Source organism: Manihot esculenta, chromosome 2, assembly GCF_001659605.2.
Source record: "Manihot esculenta cultivar AM560-2 chromosome 2, M.esculenta_v8, whole genome shotgun sequence".
Taxonomy (NCBI): domain Eukaryota; kingdom Viridiplantae; phylum Streptophyta; class Magnoliopsida; order Malpighiales; family Euphorbiaceae; genus Manihot; species Manihot esculenta.
This window is the reverse complement of record NC_035162.2, coordinates 2633557-2653610: the sequence shown is the minus strand read 5'-3', so window position 1 is coordinate 2653610 and position 20054 is coordinate 2633557. Positions and strand designations below refer to the sequence as shown.

The following is a 20054-nucleotide window of genomic DNA, read 5'->3' as shown; positions in this document are numbered from 1 at the left end:
TATCCTAAAGTTACCAGAGGAATGGGAATGGACAAAGTGCTCAATGTTGGAGAATTTCATTTCGAGTTTTCCTCCAAGAGATACAGCTTTACAAAACCTCTTTGGGATCACTATGTTCCCCTCATTAATCATATTTTCCTAGTCGTACGAGGTGAATCATTCATGATGATGGCGACAGATGCTAGAAGTTCAAACAAAACAAATGTTGGCAAGTTATTCTCATGCGTTAGCATCAGTCACTGTTGCACTAGTTCTGCGATCTTCTCTTCCTTCAATGCTCTCTTGCACGTCAATTGCTAGTTTTTGTGCCTGGTCTGCTTCTACTTCCCAGTTAATCCTCATAACAAAAAACACCAATAACGTCACGCAAGCAGCGATTCCAACCAGGTAACCTAACAGCAACCCGCCCAGCCCCAGCCCGGCTTTAAAGGCTAAAAGCACGGCTGTTGGCAAGGCCACAAGATAGAATCCTCCAAGATTGGCGTACATACCCAACCATGGCCTAGCAGTCCCCCGGACAATACCTCCACATACTGCTAGAGGAAAATTTACCACTTCCACCAAAGCCATTAACAACATCATCTTCTTTACACCTCTTATAATGCCCTTGTCATGGCTAAACAGAGGCCCCCAAATACCTCTAGCTGCTACCATCACCAAGGCTCCAATAAAACCTGATATAAAACTCACGGCTAAAGAAACATATGCCGCTTGGTAAGCAGGACATGCTTCATTGGCCCCAAGCTCATTGGACACCCGAATTGAAGCACAAGTTGCCAGCGAGAGCATCACAGAGAACAGCAAGTAGTCAAAGTTTAGCACAATGGCTAACACTCCCACTGCTTGCTTGGCATTCGCCAAGCGCCCTGTTAGCAAGACCAATATCTCCCAGCACCACCACTCAAGGCAGGAGGTAAGGCAACATGGTCCAGAAAGCTTTAGCAACCTGAGCCAGTCATAAATGCCTTGGTCTAACCATCCTCCCTCCTTCCAATTCCCTCCCTTACCATTTTCCTTCAGCAACACGCATGAAGCTAGTAGAATCACGACTATAGCATCTGTTATCCATATAGCCATGGAGATCCCCTCAAGACCCTTGGCTTTTGCAAGAAAAATGTTGATGGGTATGTGCAAAGCTAAACCTACAGCTGAGCTAAACATTATAGGAACGGTTACACCTTGAGAGCTCAAGTAGGCTTTGAGAGGACAAAGCAACGAAGTTATAACCAAGTCCGGAAGAAGGTAGAAAAGATAGGTTTTTGCAATATGAGAAATATCTTCCTGCTGGCCAAAATGGATGAGAATTTTGTCAACATTAAGCCACAAGAAAGACACAGGCAGAGTCGTCAGTAGCAACAAGAAAATTGTCATGAGAAGGGTCTTATGGAGTAGCCTAAAATTTTTAGCTCCATACGCTTGACCACAAATAGGTTCCATGGCAGCACAAAGCCCATTCAAAACAGAGAAGCCAGTGACATTAGCAAAAGTGAAACCAAGAGTGCCACCAGCTAGCGGAAGCTGTCCAAGCCGTCCCAGGAAAGCAGTCGTGATAGCTATCTTGGCAAACCATGTCAAATTCATGGCTAACAAGGGAAGCGTTATTCCTCGTTGTATTTTCAGCTCCAAAAGTAGCACTTGCATAAGGTTTGTAGGCCATTTTTGTGTATTCTGTGAAGGCGATGATGGAGATACAGACGCTATAACAACAGGGTTCTCTTCCAGTTTTGATGTTGTGGCGGTAGACATTGTGGCTAAGCAAAATGGATGCCAAATCCAAATATATATATATATATATTGGAGATGAGATGTAAGAAAAAATTTTTTCTCTTCAGACAAGATAGATTAATCTTGAGTGCATGGATTTCGTGGGGATGTTGGTTTCTAAAGAAAGATGAGCAAGCAGAGAGGGATATTTACGTTGCCAATTGCACGAGACAGAGCTGGTAGTGGATTTATAGTGCGAGGTGAGGAGGATGCTGAGTCCGAGGGCCATGCTCATATATTAAAAAAGCTACCTTATTATTTTAGATTTTAATAAGATAACCTTTTATTTTTATCTAACATTCCTCAGTTATTTATTAATTACGTTCCTTCCTACTATTCTTCAAAATTTTAAGTAGCTGCTCAAGTAATAAACAGCAAATTTTGATTCCGGTTGTCTATTGAATCTAAACTTACATGATATCGATAAAAATTAAATTTTAAATTCAAATCTCATTTATATTAGTAATATAAATTCGAACTATTTTAAATTTGATTAAAAATTAACATAAATAACTTGAATTCATTCATAATTTAATTATTATTATCTAAATAAAATTAAAATTTATTTAAAGTCATATGTTTTAATTAATAATTTATATAAAAACTATTTTTCATTAATAATTTTCTTTTAAAAAATTTAATATTTCTAGAAAATATTTAAATTTTAATTTTTAAATAAAAATATGTAAAATTTTTTATAAATATTATCATAAAATATATATTTTTATATTAAATTAATAATTTATATAAAGAGATTTAAGTGTTAGATACTTTATAAATAAAATCTGAATTCAATATAAACTCATTATGAGTATTATTGTTCGAACTCGTTTTAAATTCAATCATAATTATCCAAACACATTTTATTTGGATTGGGTCAGATCGAGTAAAAAAAACATAGTTGCACTCCCTAACCAGTATCAAAAGATTTATTTTTTCCACCTAAGATAGCCGCCCAAATCTAATACCCTGTTATGTTCTTTTGATGAGCCAACTTCATTTCTAGTGGACTTCTAACTATATCTCCACCGTAAAGCTAAGTTTTCTCTTTTTGTGTTCCATTAGAATATGTTCAACTTTGTGAAAATTCTAATGCTTTGCACCCTCTCTCTCTCTCAAATTCATAGTTGATTTAACTAAATTTTATTTAATCAATATTTATATTTAATTAAACAAGTTGAAATTAATTATATATGCAATCGGTTAATTGAATTCGTACTTATTGAATTTTGGACATCACTTCTGAGTACAAGATGCAAGCATAAGTAAAATAGTGTTTGTGTGGTGGGAAAACGAAAGAAAACGAGAAAGGATAGGAAAATAAAAATGAAAACGAAACTGTAAAAGATAATTAAAAAAAATGTTGGAAAGTTCATGCTTTTGGTATGAATTCATACGTCAGTCTCCTGAATTCCAGGTATGAAGTAACAGAAAACAATTTTGTTGACATGAGCAACTAACTAACAAACTTGTCTCTATAAATGAAAAAATAAAAATATCTATACTAATTTAAATAAATTCAATACAAGAATTAGAATATATGATCTAAAGATAAGATATCCATATGACAAAATAGCTTAGGATTCCTTGGCCAGCGAGCTGCTGTTGCTGTTTTTTCTTCCAAAAAGAGGGGAATCTTAAACTACGGCTTTGCCTTCCCACTTGCCCTGTAAAGTTTCAAAGGGTTAACTTATGATAATTATAATTAAGGGCCATCTTGTAATTCTAAAGTTGCTTGAATTATAAACATAAATAAATTATTTATATTCTTCATTAGCAGTAAATAATTATATATTGTATTTTATACACTAAAAAACTCTACTCATTTAATTGTAATTTAGTGCAAAAATGTTTTAAAACGAAATTCATATAAGGTGTGGATTGATTAGGAATGCGAGTTGAATTTAGTTGTAATTAATGTGAATGTGGTATAACACGTTTGTGCATTACAAGTTTTTGATAAAGATATACTTGTCCTAATTATTCTTAATAATATAAAATTAAGAATTCTAAATTATAATCACCCTCCTATCCAATCAATCACTTTGCTTTCCACTTGTTCCCAATTTATAAAGCACCCGTATCTGCCTTAATTCTGGTGCTGCTCTCTCTATCATTGAGTTTTGAGTAAAGCATGCAGTATCTTCTCAATCAGCATTCTTTTCCCATGCTTGAGTTAGAGTGGGCATCTTCCTTCCAAATGAATATTAGCATCAAATTAATGAAATTCCTTAGCATGATCTTGCCTACAAAACCTTAGTTTTTATATTCCACGGCATAATTTAGTTCTTCTGGTTTTAGGATGCCCCCATGAATGTACTCAGAATCCTAATACAATATGCTTCCCTAATCTAAGAAGCTGAGTGCTACTTTAACAGAAACATAATACCAAGTACTTTGCTTTATTAAATTCCTTTTCAAGTTTTTTTTTTTTTTAAAAAAAAGCTAGAGAAATTTTATTAACAATTATGAAGAATTAACAAAATGAATTAATTGGCAAATGCAATATTGATCTGTCACACTATGCACTGCATCGCAACAAGGACATGGGCATGTCAATCATTTTCCTGAAAAGGAAGAAGTAACATTGTCATTTGCGTTAATTAAAAAAAAAAAAGAAAGAAAAAGTAGAAGCACCAATGGCCACTGCCACACAAACTGATAAGATTGGCTCTCTAGCTTTAAGCTTTTTTATGATGAGTAACCTTTTGATGCCCTTATTCCCTGATTTCGATAATCAATAATGAATCAGTCTTGTTAATTCAGGCCACATTCCGCAAACAACTGTCTTTGCTTCTGAAAGAGACATTTCCTTTCTTTACCATATTTGGGCAATTGTTAACTCCTTATCGATGATTACTTAGTTCATTTTCATCCAACTTACTGAGATGTCCATGCACAGGACAGGAAGAAAATCCAAGTTCCAAATATCTAGAGTCTTGTTTCAACTGAGTTGAGAAAATTGCTTGCAGATGTCACTAAATTAAACTCAAAGTCAAAAGCACTAGCATTATTTTATCACTAATCTTATATTTGATGAAATAATTAAGGCGCTGCACAGATACTAATATCAACTATTCATGTCTTAATACTTTAAGATTATCTCTTTTAGACCGTAGCAAACTTAGTGGTGGAATGGTAGCAGCAATCATGGTTTTGTCAGGTTGTTGTAATGGAATCAGAGGTGTACCTCTTTAGTTGTCCTGCTCATTAAAGATGGGTTTCTTGTGGGTATCGCAATGAAATCCAATTGGAGTCAAAGCAGAAAATGACAGATTGATATATTTTAACACGACACTTAAAGAAGCAGTAGAGCACCCAGAGAAAGATGTTTTTGTTTGTAGCATTCAAGGGTTTCATTTTCCCACTCACAACCCAATAATTTGCTATCTTTTTTGAGTTTCATGCCAATTAATCATTACTACAATCAACAATTGGACTACTGGGCTTGGGCCAAATATGGTCACCATGGCCTTCTTCTGCTTAAACAAACTCCAAATACCTCTGGGCTTCTTTTTCTTTTTCGCTTATGTACTATTGATTTATTTAAATAAATGTTACCCCCTAAAGAGAAAAATAAAGACATAATGCAAACATTCTTTAACTTTGTAACTAACAGGTGGCCATTAAATAAATTCCTAGGTATTATTAATTTGAAGCTACATTAATATAGAACCTTTTTTAAAAAAAAAATAAATAAATTTATGGGAATTTATCCTCTTACAGAGAACTCTACTCCTCAAACATTGGAGGAATAGATGTCTAAACAGGAAAATGATATATATTCTTGCTTCATGCGCAAACAACAAAGAAAAAAAATATATTAAATAGATTACTTTTTTGTTTTTCCTGTTGATTTGTGTCTAGTTAAAATATATATAATGCTGATCTTTTAGGGTTGTTTAATTAATTATTGGTTAATTAATATAGTCTAAAATTTAAAATAAAAGCACTTTTTAGCTTTGTGAGAAGGATATTTATAAAAATTTATTGGATTGGATTGTCTCAAAGTTACCAGTCTTGTCCCAATGTTATCTTATCTTGCCGTACAATGATGCTTACATTATTTCTAATTTAAATTCCCAAACTTTAGTATTGAAATCTTTTTGAGAATCTTATATTAATTTGGGGGAATTTAGTAATTAAGAAGCTCAATTTCCAAGTTGATTGTATAAAAATCATATAGTCCTTACAGCGTCAAATGTTGTCTACATGGAAGCTGCTTCACAAGTACATTTGTATTGTAATACATCATGATCTTGGAACAAAATTCTATGTTTTCTTTTTCCCATTTTCTGAAAATGTTGTAAGTAAAGTTTCGCTTTTGGGTAGCAATCTTTTCTTCTCTTATTTATTTTCTTCTTCAAAATATTTAAAATATTTTATTGAAAAATATTCTTAGTCAAACAAACAGATGCTTAATCTATATATATATTTTTTATTTTATAAAAAATATGATTCTAATGTTGATAATGAAACTATCTAACTAAACCCGAGAAATTAGGTTAGTTTCATACGAGCATAAATGAGATAGTAAGCAAATTTGACCGAATTATTAGTCAAGTCCTAGACTTTATTGCCACTTTGAATGGTCAATTAATGCTTCCCATCACTTTTTGTCGTCAAATTTATTTTTTCTTATTTAACATTTTTTTTCTAATTTTCACTCCAAAACTCTGTTTATTTTTGAATAATTTTTTAAAAAAAATATTATTTAATTTTTATAATATAAAAAATCCATTAATTAATACATTCATTTTAAAAAACATATTTTAAGAAAGCTAAAAATTAATCTTTTTATTATTTTTAACTATTAAATATTATATACAATTTTAAAATTAATTTAATATGAAAAAAATTAATTATTATATATTTTTATAAATTAAGAGATTAATTAATAATTTTTTTATATTATATAGATTAAATAATAAAATATCTAACACTTAAAATTAATATAATATTTAATTAATAAATTTTTTAAAATTTTAAAAATTATTTTAGTATATTTTTCAAAACTGATAAACTAACTAATAGATTTTTCCGATTCATTGAAATTAAATAATAAATTTTCTTACAAATAACTTCATTTAAAGTATTAATATTTATGTATAGAAAAGGGTATGTTAATAAAATTTTAAAATATTGAAAAATGACTTTTTAATTTTTATTTTGATTACTAAAATATTTTTTATTAATTAAATGTATTTAGCATTTTAAACGTTAAAAGATATAAAAATATTTTCTTACGGCATATTTTTCATAAAATAAATAGAACTTCATAGCAATTAATTTAATTTTTTCCGTGGAAGACTGTATGGCTCAACTTGACAAATATATAATACCTGTCCTATACAACTATTTGTCACCGTTTATAATGTGAAAAAGTCCATTTACGTATTCTTTTGTCAACTTTCATATCACTTTTTTTTTACAAAAAAAAAAAAAAAAAAACTTGATTTCTTGCTGCACATCTCAAATAAACTAAATATTTCAATTTGAGGGAAAAAAAGAGAGAAGAAATTAATGTAAATATATATAAAAAATATGAAAAAGATTAGGTTTAATCACTTATGTCTCAAGTGATGAACAAAGTTGAATTTGGAATTGGAATTCCAGTGCCTAAGTCTACGCACAACTGCTTCATATAAATTTGATAACAGAGAGAAAAATAAGTGTGAACAGAAACAGTTGTATATATAGTTAATTGTTTAAACATTGGATCAAGCAGGTGAACAAGATTCCAGATAGATGGGCAATTGGCCTCATTTGTCGTTTGCTTAGTGTCTAATGTAATTAACTGATTAATTAATTAATCAAGCAACCCACATGTGAAAGGGTTAGCTGGAGATTAAGGCCAAATGAGAACAACAGGCTTTGAGCTCCGAAGAGAGGACTTTTACGAGAAAAGCTTGAAACGTGCAGCACTATTATAGATTCGAGGCAATAGGTGCCTCTCACATGGCTTTGATTTCTTTAAAGCAAAAATGGATTTGCTTAAGATATGATTGTTTAATGAGGAGAGATTGGTAATGGCTTCATTTTTTTAATTTATTTATTAAGGTATGCTAGATGCTTATAATAATAATAGTTTATTATATGATTCAGCCACTAAAATTAAAGCTGTGTTAGTTTCTAAGCATTCATACCTTTCCTCGTCATTTTCCACACCTTCTTTCTCAAGTTAAGAGCATGCCTTTCTTGAAGACTCCACCTAGCTTCATGCATATGCACTACAGCTTTTGTCTTTTTCTGCTTACCCAGAATTACCTATTTATCATTTCATGCTTATTTTCCTTGTAGTTTAACTGGTTGTAATTTGATTTGAGTAGACTTTCAAGATCTGCAATTAATCTTGCTGATCATAGCCCGTGAATTTATTGTTGTGTACGTACGACTTTAGGCATGGAGGAAGCCTTCTGATTGTATTGATAAAACGACAAAACCATATCAATTCTTGTGAACTTGAAAGTCTTGGCATAGGGAATCCAACTGAAGTGTTATTAATTATTGCTAAACTTAAGGTGTAATCTGAAGATTCTGTTAACTAAATTCAGGATCAAATGCTTGAAGGCAGCATGCTAATGCAGAAAACAGACCAATCATAGTAGAATCATGTGATGCTGAATTAAGTTTAAACATGAAGAAATGGAGTGGGTTTTGGGTTGAATTATAAGTTACCAGCTTGTCAGGTCAATTTTTGTTCTCTAGCGTAGATAAATTGCACATGCAAATTATTTCTCTTAGGTTGCCATAATAGCATAGAGATAGGATTCTTGGAGAGCAAAACAGAAGATGAATCCTCAGCGTTTCAAGTTTGTGTAATTTATATCAATCTCCCTTGATTTGAATTTTTGTATTAGTTGTTAAACTTCCGTCTTCTGTTTTTAAATTATTGGAATGTTAAAAAAGTCATTAATTTCTTAATGCAGAAGTATATCCACTTAGTAAGCACAGAGAAAGTGGGAGCATGTGCATATCGTAATTCACAACAAAGATTAACAAATGAGTTGGATTTTGCAAGCAGACAAGGGGGTCTTGCTGTAACGGTAAACTAGTAAACTTATCCCTAGTTTTACTGTGATTTGGAAGTTAAGCTCAAATATGGAAACATCCTCATCATACTTATAATTAATGTAAGAAAAAAGCTGCATCTACTTTGAGTTTTTTTTTTTTTTTTTTTTTTTAATGATTCCTTAATTAACCCACTTTATGCAACATCTTGTGCATCAACAATTTCATGAAAAAAAATATATTTAAAATAATAAGAGCAGTATCCTTTAGGCTGTTAATTTGTTTGTTTCCCTAATTGTTTGAAAAACTCAGCTGTAGAGCCGCTCGGAGTTAGGTCCCTCATATATGAGACACTAACTGGATTTTTTTAAAAAAAGGTGGTGATCCGGTGAGTACTCCGTTGACTGGCCTTGGTCATGGTTGTGTTTTTGTGAGTACAATAATATAGATTCCGTTCTTGTATTTGTTTGTTTTCCAAGAAAATTAAGGCCGGCCAGATCCATCGAGAAAGACAAAACATGCCATATAACGTTGACTGCAACACTGGCCCTTTTAATTTACATTCTCCAATACATGCCATATAATTGTAGGATCTATATATGAAAAAATTAATGAAATGTAAAGCAAAAAAATATTAATTTGTTTGAAATTAAGAAATTTACAATTTATTTTGTTATAATTTATCATAAACCAAATTGATGACGTGTGGGCCACATGTGGTCTTAATAAATTACATATGAAAAACTATTGGTTAGGACCTCATTATCCATGCCCTAATTTTTGTAATACAAGTCAATGTAGATTGGCATTGACTAATTGAGTGCCCTTCTTGTCATTATCACATCGTCCCTCAAATTGAGTGAGGAAGTCAACATCACATCAAAGAAAACCAATTCACAAGAAACAAACGTTAATTGTTTTACATTTGGCTTATGTGATGAATCTAACGTAGGAATTAGGTTTTTCTATCGGTAATTATTCTTATTCTATGGATTACATAGGCAATTAATTTTTCCTACTCTCTTTATCATTACATCAAATGCATATAGTACATAGTTCTCCATTAAATAAAAATTGAAAATATAAAATTATGCATGTATTTATGATTAAGAAAATTGTTCAGACCTTCCAAAATTATGCATGTATTTATGATTATTTTATTATTAAGTTTGTATTTCATATTTAAATTTAAAAAATATTATATCCATTTTCATTTATTAAAGTTTTAAATTATTATAATAATTGAATAGCTATTTTATAATAAATAAATTTAAATATTCAAATGGGAGAGCAGATTAGAATTTAATTAAAGGGTGAGGGCTGATGTATACTATGAACAAGAATTAAGAAAACATAGCATATTTACAATCTCACTTCACAGGTCTGAACTTCCGCCATAGAAGAAAAAGAGAAGGGGAGGATTGAAGGAGGTGTAGAATCCATGGAGGAAGAAGAAAGAACAAGTAGGGGGCCACAAGGGAGAGATGAAGCCGACAAAGAGCATCTTTTGATTTAAAAAAAAAAAAGGAGAAAGAAAGAATATGAGTATGCGTAGAGGTGGTGATAAGATGCGAAAGAGTGGCTTTCTTTGAGTCGCCAAGCACCAAATTCTCCGGCGCTCGTGCAGCGTGGCTCCTTCTGTTTTTTTGTTTTTGTGTCAGCGCCTCTCACGCGTCTTTTCTCTTTCTCTCCAACTCCTCCTCTGGATTATGCTCATCATCTCCCCAACCCCCACCACCTACTTCCTCACTCTTACACCCTGTACTTCTGCGTCTTATCATTCTTTCTTCTCTTTCCCTCTCAACTGCCATTAACTACAGCAAGTCTTTCATGGCTGCTCCTTTGAGTCTATGTTATTCATATGGGATTATTGGTGGTAGTTGAGATCAATGTAAAGAGACAAATATAATTGATTGTGTCAGTAGAACATGAATATTATAAGGATATAATTAACTATGGGAATATTTTACTGGTTGAAATTTGATATTAATGTAGATGGCATGGTCAGTCAACAACAAATTATATGTTGGAATGCATTCTTGTATTGGATTTCTTTTCTTTTTTTTTTTTCCAAAAAAAGAGAAAGAAATTTAAAATGTGTAACTGAATCTCTTTAATTTAATAAAATGCATTGATTTTAATATTTTTCTGTAATAAATTTATAGTTTTTTAATAAGATTAATTATATATCGGGTGCAGATTCTATACATATATATTAGTTTAGGGAAATTGTTGGGTAGATTATTTTAAATCATCACAAATCATTAGCCCATTTCCAATCATTTCATACAATCAACTAGGTGCACAAAATACAGGAGAATAAAAGGCATCAGCTTAAAATTTCTTATGCCGTTGGAAATATAACAAGTTGCATTATTTTTTAGCATTTACGTACACTAGGAGACAGAAATCACACTGAAACCCTCATAATCATCAAAATCTTTCTTATGTGTTATGATGAAAATGCATCTTTTTTTTTTCAAAATCACAACCAGCTGCAAAAGGTAATGCCTTTCCTCCTTTCTTTCTTTTTTTTTTTTTTCTGTTTGATGTCTGATGCTGATTTCCCATTAGATTATAAATTAATATGATAGTGGCGAGGAAGAGGGGACGTTGGTTTGGAATCGAGTTTTGGAGCTTTTTGATGACCATTTATAATTCACTTTCTTTTTTCCTTTCCTTTAATTTCGTTCTGTGAATGTGATGGAGATATGGCCCTTTCGCGTACAGCAGAGGAAAGATGAACCTCTCATAAATACAGCCATGACAAGTACTGTGGAATATCCATAGAATAGACCCGGAAACACCGGGGGAATAGACACGTGTCATGCTTATGATGTATTTGGACCGTAACGTTAACACTGAGTCTGAGAAGAATGGATGGAAAAATTGAATCTTATATGCAGCGTGTATGGGTCATGTCCGAAATTTCAATCTCTGTCTGCCAGCTGCTATAATTTGCTGCTCTGATTAATTAATATGAAACCGACTGGAAGGTAATTGGTGATGCTTGCTTGATCACTTAATTTTGGTGGGTTGACTATAATTAGGTTAATGAAGAAGAAGAACACGACTAAGTTTTAACCTTAAACGTACCAGGAGTTCCACATATGATATATATGAATATGATCGAAAACAAAGGTTCAGCTGGAACAGATTAACCAAGCTGAAGCTGATTCTGGTGCTGATAATGATCAGAAGAAGGAAGACGTTGACTGGGTAAAAAATGAGAGAAGGAAAACGTTGAACAATTTGGAGATAAGGACTAAGAACAAGTGAGAAAAAAAAATATTTATAAATTAACGTGTCTTTATAAACAAGAGAGAGAGAACGTGGAGTGCTGGAAGGGACAGAGAGTCAGAGGGAGGGGTGGGGACCGATCCACCGCCATATGCACGCAGTCTTACCAAAACCAAACCCATCTCTGATCTATATTTTATTTTTCTCAATCCAACCCTAACCCAAACTCAAATACTACCCCCCTTGCAAACAACAAAGGTCGAGACTTGAAACCCATCTTCTCCTTTCATCTCTCCTAATACTTAACCAACACAACCCCACTGCTTATGCTGAATTCTGCTCAAAATTTGGTGGCTGACACCAAAAATCCACCTATGTTTCCTTTCTTGGTGAGGCCTAGCTAGCTATTACCCCAACTTCATCTTTACAAGTATTTGATTTCCGCTTCTTCTTTTTTTCCCCCTCTTTGCTTCCACTATACCCGTTTCCTTTTTAATAACCTCCACCAACGTTAACGTTTAGTGCTACTTTATTTTTATTTTTTCCCATTATTAGTTCTTGGGTCGCCTCCCTATCCAATTAGGTCTTGTATAAGTGAATAGAGCTGTTTTTAGGTACTTAAAGAAAGAGATTATTAAAGTCAAAGGAAAAAAGGGGCAAAAATATGGATCCAGTAACGGCTCATGGTCATTCTCTTCCGCCTCCTTTCCACACCAGAGATTTCCAGTTACACCAAAACCAGTTTCCCCACCACCAGCAACACAACTCGGAAGATGAGCAAAGCGGCAGTAGTAGCGGTGCCGGCCTTAACAAGTCCCAGAAACGTGAACGAGATGAAATTAGCAATAACAACGGCGAAGGCAGAGAACTGATCCCTGCTGGCTCAGGTGGAGAGATCAATAGAAGACCCAGAGGCAGACCCGCCGGATCCAAGAACAAGCCTAAGCCCCCAATCATCATCACTCGCGATAGCGCCAACGCTCTGCGTACTCACTTGATGGAGGTTGCTGATGGGTGTGATATTGTTGAAAGTGTAGCCACATTTGCCAGGAGGAGGCAAAGAGGGATTTCCATTATGAGTGGAACTGGAACAGTAACCAACGTAACTCTGAGGCAACCAGCTTCGCCAGGTGCAGTTGTGACCTTACACGGTAGATTTGAGATATTATCACTAGCTGGGTCATTCCTGCCACCGCCTGCGCCACCTGCTGCTACGGGCTTGACCATATACTTAGCTGGAGGACAAGGGCAAGTGGTGGGTGGCAGTGTTGTTGGTACACTTACTGCTGCAGGTCCTGTTGTGATTATGGCTGCTTCATTTAGTAACGCTGCTTATGAGAGGCTTCCATTAGAAGAGGAGGATCCACAGCTACCTATGCAAGGGGGTGCAATTGGGTCGCCAGGAGCGGTTGGGCAGCAGCAACAGCAGCAGCAGGTTTTGGGAGAGGCAAACGCGCAGCTCTTTCACGGATTGCAGCCTAATCTTCTCAATTCAATTCAGTTACCAACCGAGCCATATTGGGCCACTGGTCGACCTCCCTACTAACGAAAAGAGTGATTCACAAGGCTGTAATAGCTCAGTTTCTCATCACCTTCAGGTTAGTTATCACCAAGAGGTGACAGACTTTGTAGCTAGCTAGAGAATTTGGGTTTTGAGCATTTTCAGGTGTCGTTTTTCTTTTATTTCCTCGGTTGTTGTTTTGCATTTAATGATCATTAGCTAATATGCCTGATTGTTGATTGAAGGACTGTAAATTAAGGCTCCCCTGTGGGTTTGATTTCATGTTAATAAGTGCTGCAAAATTGCCCCAATTTCAAGAAGTAGAAGAAGAAAACAACAGCCAAAACATTGGGATGGATCTTTCTCATCAAATAATGCGTTTGTTCCACCTTTAGAACTCCCACTTAACATAAGGTTTTCATTTTTCTGCCTCTAGAGAGTATCATGAAACTTAATTACCTCGAGATTAACTCATTCTTGTCTAGGAAAGAAGTTAATTTAGCAGCATGATCCCCTCACTCTCGTATCCATAGTTTCTGTCTATTCCATCAAGAGATACTGCATTAATCATTTTCCCAATGAACCCAAAATTCCTATTGATTTTCGTCCTGCATGCCAACAAAAGGGACATGTATATGTTTTGTCAATGTTGCTATAATGCTAGTGTAGTAGTATACACTGAAAGATAGTCCAAAGTATTGTTCGAAGTTGAACACAGTAGGTTCTTGTTGACAAGGTTGTAAAGTCAAAGGAGGTTCAATTACAGCTGGGCAGTGGCAGTATCAATGGTAGGCAAGAAGGTGTTAAACTATTTACGAGAAGCTCAGAGGTATGGGCTTAAGAGTTTCCGTGTCCATCTTTCTTAGAGGTGACTAAGTAGCTGGCTAGGGTTTTAGGTATGGAGACATGAAAATATTTGGGTACTGGTTTGCACGTGCACTGCTCTGAACTAGCTCCTTTTCGAGGCAAAGTCTTAAGAATTCCATAAAAAGTCTAAGAATAGGTGATTGGGCAACTGTTAAAGATCAAGCAAAAACAAGCTCAGATTCTCTGCACTACATAGCTAGTCCTCCATGTCCTATATACTCAATTGTTTTAGTGCTTTTTTTTTTTTTTTTCTAATTATATAGTAATTCAAAGCTTAGGCACTTCCAGTTTGTCTTTGGAGATAAAGCTCGTCCTTTCCACTTCATAATTTGCTTAGCTAGCTGAATCTTGCAGACCAGGACCATGGCCATGGGTTTCCTTCTCCTTTTATCTTCGTGTTTCTTGGTCCAACTATTTCAAAATTAAATATAGGTTCTTAGAACCTGAAGCCAACTGCCATCTTCTCCATGAATAAAGCCCATTAATTATGGTAGGTCCCGTACCAACCATTAAATTCCTGTGGTAATTACCAGTTTTTAATACATATACCATCTTCCTTGGATGGGACTGCTTCTGGCTGCATGCTTCGTGCGGTGGTGTTGACCAGTTAGCAATACGAAGTATTACAATAAAACTTGACAGTTTCTTCTTCTTTTTGAGGATTTCTCCAAATCTTGTTGCTTCTTAATTTAGCATCAAGTTCTGTTTTTTGTCCGCAGCATATATTTAGAGGTAGGAGAGAAAATCCAACCTTGATTATTAGAGAATTTTTAAATATATCCTGACCATCCATTTGTGGGTAGTAAGCATTTAGCATAAAATGAATGGTGATATTTGAGTTTTCTATATGTTAAACCATATATAGTTTGAATGTGGTTAATCCTAAATCTTTCCCATATGCCTTAAGAGACTGACATATTAAACAAGAGAGATGCATTTGGAGTATGGTGTTAGAGTTGATGAAATCAGCGTTTATTCTTACATGGATAAATTTTCTTAGTATATCTTCCATTTTAAAGCTTTTTTGGAGAAATTATATTTTTGAATAGCTGATTTCATATGGTCGTCTACATATGTTTTTGGTTTGCTGTTTCAAATAAGTTATTTTACGACAAACTTAATTTATCAGAAAATCGTGTGGTCTCCTCTAAAATTTTAGTGTGCTTTTATTAATAAGAATCTTAGTATAGGATTTTTTTTTTTTTCTTTTTTTTGAACTGGGATATTTGTCTTTAACTTAAGTTTTAAAATCTTAGTATAAATTTTAAAATTATTTTATTTTTTAAAATTTATAAATTAGTCTGACCAACTTATAAGTTATGATAGACTCCTAAGAAACATTAAATTCAAATTTTTTTTTTAAAAAACTTTTGACATTCACCTTGCTCAATCTTGAATAAGTGAAAAAAGAAAGATTTGAAGTTAAGTCGTTGGAGCATATGATCTAAGCTTATGACAACAAATACACGAGTATAGTATTGAGATTGACACGTGTAACAAAATTTGGAGAATTTATATTAAGATTGGTCTGGATCAATTCATTTTTTCAAAGTTTTCAAAGATTGATTTGAATTAGAGATTAATTAAATTAATTACATTTAAAATAATTATCACTAAATTTTATTAAAGGTAATTTAATATGAATCAATAATAAATTTATTGTTACTAAACTATATCTTTTAGTGAAAAATATGTCTAAAAAAATAATTTTTTTAGTTTGTATATTTAAAAAAAAATAGAATTCAATATAATAAATAAAAATAAATAAATTTAGATAATAATAGATATTATATTATTTTTTAGTTAATTAAAGTAAAACATAATTTTATAATTTTCAAATGAGTTTATGAATAATTTTAATATTTTTATTATTTCCAAAACTCTATATATAATATAGGATAAACTATGAAATTTAAAATTTGAGATTTTTTAATAATTTTATAATTAATTTATTTAATAAAATTGTAATTTATTTTAAAATTTAAATAGGATTATAAAAAATTAAAAATATTGAGATAAAATAATTATTGAATAATCGGTTCATCTTCTTTTTAAAAAATTATCTATTATAAAAAAAAATCTTGTCTCAATAACTTATGAATTAATTAAATTTGAATATATTAAATTAATATAAAATTAAAAATTTATTATTTTAATATTTATTATTTTTAAAATACCTTTTCATATTATTTAATGTTTCCATGTGCTATTCTGATAATTATTGTCCTAATATTTAATACTATTATAATTTTTATGAACCATAAATAATAAAATTTACATTAATTTATAATTTTTAAAAATTAGTAGTGATAAATTGATTGGTACTAAATATTATTAATAACATTTTAATGTATATTAGTTATAAATTTATTGTTACTGATCCATTTTTTGGATGATATATGTCACTAAAGATGTTTTATTAACTTGCACAACTTAAAAAACCCTGATGCAAGTTAAAAAAAACATATGCTATTAAGAAAAATTAATTCTATACTAAGTTTATTCGATTATTAATTAATTTATAGTTAAGTAAACTTTTATAAATTAATAACTTTTATTTATAAAATTTAAAAATAATTTAAAAAATACAAAATTATCTAATTATAATTTTAGTATTTTCTAGATTTTATTTTAAATAATTAAAATATCCTATAATTTTAAGATTATATTAAAATATACTTATATTTTTATTATATTAATTTTAAAAAATACTTATTAATTTTTACTCGTTTTTACTATTATTTTTATATTTAAATTACACTCCATAATAAGATTCATCGTCCATACTTTTTGATTCGTTTTCATAGTTACCCGTTTCTCTATATTATTTAAAAAACAATAAAAATGTATAACTAACGAGTATTTAAAATAGTCCGATTCAAACTGATCCTGTAACGATCCGGAAACCGGACCGATATCGGCGCTAAGATTCAAATCGACTTAAGGTCGCTGGAACCCGTAGTAAGTCTACTATGCATCCTGTGTACTTGATAAAATTCCATACATGAACATACATTTTCATAAAAATTTTAAACTTTTTAAATACCAAGCTTAATATGTACATACATCATAACTGTATACATAAAACTCCATACTAGAGCCCTCATCAAATGCTCCAGTAGGGTCAACATCATAAACATCAAGCTTCATTCAACATATCTCATCATTAGAAACTTTTACATAAAAGCATGTTCACTAGGATTTACAACATAAACTAGGGCAAAGCACAATTCTAATCCATTACATGATACATGTCCACTACTAATCTATTACATGAACATAAACATCACCCTTGCTGACCTCCTGTGCTATCTCTGACCTGCAGACCTGGGGGTTAGGGGAAAGGAGTAAGCTACAAGAGTCTAGTGAGCAGAACCATAAAAAAACAGTTTAATAAACAATGCTTTCATGAAATGCATCACATCACAAACAATTCACATCAAGGATAGACTTGTCACCAGTAACCCTCTACATAATCCAAATAATGCTCGGCCCTCGACGGAACTCCTCAGAACTTCCTCTTAAACATAACATAACATATCCAACTGTGCCAGGGGCGTAGAATGGGTCTCGACCTGGACTTCCATATCATATCACATCATATCATATCATGTCATATCGAGGGCTAGTGGGTCATCCAATATTCATCCACAACAACAACTAATTATGCAATGCATCATATTCGTGAATTCTAATGCAAACAACCTATTATATAACATGATATTCGTGATGCATGAACATGCTAAAAATTTAGTTACTTTAAAAAAGAAATAGTTCAGTTCTACTCACCTCTGGCTGACGCTTAACTGACTCTGGAGCAGCTAACTCACTGCTGGTCTCTTTGGTCTCTCAGGTCCGATCCTACACAGGTGGACTCAAATGAGGGACCAAACATACTCTATAAGGACTCTAAACATCTCCCAAAAAACCCCCTAAAACATCATAAAACATGCATCGAAAACATGCAAAGGAAGGCTGGGCAGAGGACTTTCGGCGGCAGGTTTGGCGGCCGAAAGTCCCTACAGATCCGAAAGTCAGGCACTTTCTGGGGCAAGGTTCGGCAGCCGAAAGCCTTCACAGATCCGAAAGTCACTAACCTTCGGGGGCAGGTTCGGCGGCCGAAACTCCCCTCCAGAGCCGAAAGTCCATGCTTTCGGGGGCAGTTTATGTAGCCAAAGGCTGCTTCCCCAGGCAGGTTCGGCGGCCGAAACTAGCTTCGGCGGCCGAACCTAGGTTCTCCAGAAGGGTAGAACCCGATTCTGCCTCACACATCCAACTATTCTAAAATATGCATATACACTCCAACATGCATAAGGGGTATAAAACTAGCCTAAACCCTAACAAACAATACATAGAAGCATACAATTGTTTTCAAACTCACATAAACCCTAACATTTTCAAACTAACCAAGACATGCACTATATACCCTTAACCCTTCTTAAAACTCATTCAAAACATAAAGAAAGGCAAGGATCTATACTTACCTCATGGAGATCGAAGGTAGGTGCGACCCAAACTTGAGTTGAGGAGAAAAGGGTCTTCAGGAGGTCTCCAAGCTTCAAAACTTTAGATTGAGCTTAAAAACTTCAAAAACAAGATAAAAACTCATAAAAATCTTGAGAGATTTGAATGAAAAACTCAAGATCATCAAGGGGTGGCGGAGACTCACCTTGCCCGGAAATGGAGAGAGAAAACTCGCCCATTTTCGGACATGGGGCCTTTTATAGGTGGCTGGCCAGACCACCTGTAATACCCGGCTAGACCTCGGCGTCGAAATTCCTACCTTCCGGCGGAATCTCCGTTGGAATCCGGAATTCTCGGATGTCGGAGCCTTCTAGAAGGGTAAAATAAAGGTTTTCTAAAATGTTTTTATATGTTTTTATGGTTTTAATGAAGAAAAAAATTGAGTTTTGAAAGAAAAGACCAAGAAGGGAAAAGTCAGGTTCGGCCGCCAAACCTCATGTTCGGCCGCTGAACATTGGGCTCTTGCGGAAGCGCCTTTGGCCCCCGAAGGTGGTCTGGCCAGCCACCTATAAGGGCCCCTTGTCCGAAAATGGGTGAGTTTTCTCTCTCTATTTTCGGGCATAGGTGAGATTTCGCCCTCCTTTGGTTGATTTTATGTTTTCCTTCATTTTCTTCAAGTTTTGATGAGTTTTTACCTTTGTTTTGAAGATTTTAAGCTAAGATCAAAGTTTTGAAGCTTGGAGACCCCCGGAGCTCGATTTCTCCCAATCTCCAAGTTTGGATCACCTCTCCTCTCGATCTTCAAGAGGTAAGCGTAAATCCTCACCTTCTTTTTACGTTTTAAGTAAGTTTTGAGGGGTTTTAAGGGTGTTTAATGCATGTTTAGAGTAGATCTATATGTTAGGGTTTATGTTAGTTTAATGATAAATGTGATGCTATGTTGATGTTTGTTGGGGTATAGGCTAGTTTTATGCCCCTATATGCTTGATGATGTGTTTATGCATGCTTTTGAGTGTTGAGTATGAGTTTGGAGGGTTTTGAGAGGCTAGACGAGAGAGGCGAATCGGGTTCTGCCATTCTGGAGAACCCAGGTTCGGCTGCCGAAGCCATGTTCGGCCGCCGAACCTGCCTGTGGAGGCAGCTTTAGGCCGCCTAAACTCGCCTCCGAAAGTTGAACTTTCAGCTCTAGAGGGGAGTTTCGGCCGCC

The 20054-nt window shown here is 33.6% G+C and overlaps 2 protein-coding genes across 2 annotated transcripts; one reads left to right on the top strand and one right to left on the bottom strand.

Annotated features, from left to right (window-relative positions):
• Nucleotides 1–22: 22 nt before the first annotated feature.
• LOC110609527 (protein DETOXIFICATION 56) lies at nucleotides 23–1935 on the bottom strand. The gene has a single exon (XM_021749149.2). The coding sequence runs from the start codon at nucleotides 1744–1746 to the stop codon at nucleotides 220–222; it is 1527 nt and encodes a 508-aa protein (XP_021604841.1). The 5' UTR covers nucleotides 1747–1935; the 3' UTR covers nucleotides 23–219.
• A 10206-nt stretch (nucleotides 1936–12141) lies between these two features.
• On the top strand, nucleotides 12142–13827 carry LOC110608723 (AT-hook motif nuclear-localized protein 24). The gene has a single exon (XM_021748003.2). The coding sequence runs from the start codon at nucleotides 12680–12682 to the stop codon at nucleotides 13559–13561; it is 882 nt and encodes a 293-aa protein (XP_021603695.1). The 5' UTR covers nucleotides 12142–12679; the 3' UTR covers nucleotides 13562–13827.
• Nucleotides 13828–20054: the final 6227 nt, after the last annotated feature.

Coding starts and splice junctions, on each gene's coding strand:
- LOC110608723 (XM_021748003.2), top strand. CDS start 12,680: ATGGATCCAGTAACGGCTCATGGTCATTCTCTTCCGCCTCCTTTCCAC.
- LOC110609527 (XM_021749149.2), bottom strand. CDS start 1,746: ATGTCTACCGCCACAACATCAAAACTGGAAGAGAACCCTGTTGTTATA.